A 2,077-nucleotide genomic window follows, 5' to 3' on the forward strand; every position below is an offset into this window, starting at 1 on the left:
CTTAATTTCCTATTTATATTAAGTTATTAATACCACCCAACTAAACCTTAAATAGAATTGTTCTTCTCTTCTTTCAGCACACCCCTGCTGGGCCCCCTTGGTTACTAAAGTCATCTATAAGTCGTAGGGTTCACTAGATCTTGGGTTCAATTTCCACTTAGGCTATTTTACATTTTTATTTAATTTTGCTACTTCTGCTACTCCAAAAATTTCATAAAAATATTTTAAAATTTCAGAAAAATAATAGAATATTTCTAAAATTACTTTGAGAATTTTCGGACGTTACATTACCTGTGCTCGCTCTCCCTCGACTTCATCTGCGCTATCTACCACTAGCGATGCCTTCCCCTCTTGTGCTCGCTGTCGTCGCTATGCTCATGGCACTCGCAATGCTCGTGCATCCATACCGTCATCGTTGTCAACCGCTGATTGACACCTTGCTTTCTTCGTCCACCTCCACAAGCCGTCGACGCCTCCTCGCACCTCCTCCGTTGTCGTTACCCATCGAGACGCCGACGAGGAAAAATCATTTGTAACATAAAATTATGTCGATTCCATTCAATAGATTCTAACTGTTCCATTTTGATTACACTACCAAATTGATCCTCAATGGATCCGGATAGCAATTTAACAAATCGTGTGAGGTTAGTAAAAGGCCTAGCATTAATTAATATTAATATTCAGTGATAAAATAAAAATATATACTGTCAAAAGAAATCAATAAACTAAATTAAAAATCTAATAATAGGACAGGTTTGTTTATCAGACTTTTCGATAAGTCCAACCGCTAAAACAAGAAAAATAAGAAGAAAGCAGAACCACCCATGAATCATTAATGATCAATCATTGCGTCGGGAAGGCGAGATCCCGACCGTCAATTTGGCAGTGGCAGATGGAGGAAATCGTTTTAGATCTTCCGGAGCTTCTCAGCCTTGACGACGGGGTTGGCGCGGGCGATGGCGGTGCGGCCAGCCGCCTTGAAATCGAAGGTGCACCCGTGTTGCTCTGCGTAGCGGTGGGTGCCACAGTAGGTGGCGCCGCATCGGCACTGGAATCCCGTCAGCCCCACCCGCTTACGGCAACTAGCGCACCGGCTTGGTCCCGCCGCCGCTGGTGCCGCTGCCTTATCTTCCTTCTTTTCCACATCTTCGACCTGATATGCAACCGCGATCGCGGCGGGGGTCGGCGATGCGCTCAGGATCGAGGGACCAGAGATGGGGCGGAAGCTCTCGACGGCGACCTTAACTCCGGCGGAATCCTGAAGCTGTCGCCGCTGCTCCTCCTTGACGCAGTGATCGCGGTAGCACTTGGAACAGAGGTCGAGTGTCGCAGGACTACCAAAGAAACCGCAGTTGTTCGCGCAAAGGCGGTGACCCTCCTGGAAACGCTGCTCCTCCGCCATCCTCCTCGCCAACCTTTCTGGATCAGCCGATCTATGAACTGGCAAAGATAAAATCAACATCAGCGAAAAGATCGACCACCAGAGCCTCAACCGATTTTAGAAAACAAATCTTTATCTTTACGGATGATCAATCCGTTACTTTCGGCCAAAGGCAATCGAATCTCTCTAGAAAATCCGACACCACATAGGAAAAGGATAATACCTTGAGAGAAGAATCAAATGGCTGCCGAGAAGGTAGAAGGGAGGGCGTTGAGGAATATAAGGGAAACGGAGGAGGTGGCGGTGGCGGAGGGTGGTTGCTTCGTTATTGTTTGGGGCTGGGAATGGAAACAGGAGACTGCATCCGCGCCGGATCTGATATAGGGACAGAGAGGGCAATAAATAGAAATAAAAAATTAAATAACAAACGGAAGGTGCGAGGAAATAGGGTTGGGGGACTGGGATAAAGATAGGGAAACAAAATTGAAAAACAATTATTCTATTAAGGTGTGATAGGGACCTACATCTCTTGTAATATACAAGGGAGAGGAGATTGCAATTCAACGACGTTCCTTCTTGGTCACTTAAAACGCGGCTCTCTCGCTAATCGCAATCTTTGGCACGAGAATCCTAAGGATCTCGTGGAAATTGTACTTGGACAGGCTAGTGGTTACTTTGCTTACGCGAAGGGCGGGC

At 46.4% G+C, this 2,077-nt stretch overlaps 1 protein-coding gene across 1 annotated transcript; it reads right to left on the minus strand.

The window, feature by feature from the left end:
• Positions 1 to 702: 702 nt before the first annotated feature.
• LOC122045588 (zinc finger A20 and AN1 domain-containing stress-associated protein 5-like) lies at positions 703 to 1,781 on the minus strand. The gene is made up of 2 exons (XM_042605872.1): positions 1,605 to 1,781; positions 703 to 1,440 (listed from the first exon to the last, which is right to left on the minus strand). The coding sequence occupies exon 2, from the start codon at positions 1,400 to 1,402 to the stop codon at positions 908 to 910; it is 495 nt and encodes a 164-aa protein (XP_042461806.1). The 5' UTR covers positions 1,403 to 1,440; positions 1,605 to 1,781; the 3' UTR covers positions 703 to 907.
• Positions 1,782 to 2,077: the final 296 nt, after the last annotated feature.

Source organism: Zingiber officinale, chromosome 2B (assembly GCF_018446385.1).
Source record: "Zingiber officinale cultivar Zhangliang chromosome 2B, Zo_v1.1, whole genome shotgun sequence".
NCBI lineage: Eukaryota > Viridiplantae > Streptophyta > Magnoliopsida > Zingiberales > Zingiberaceae > Zingiber > Zingiber officinale.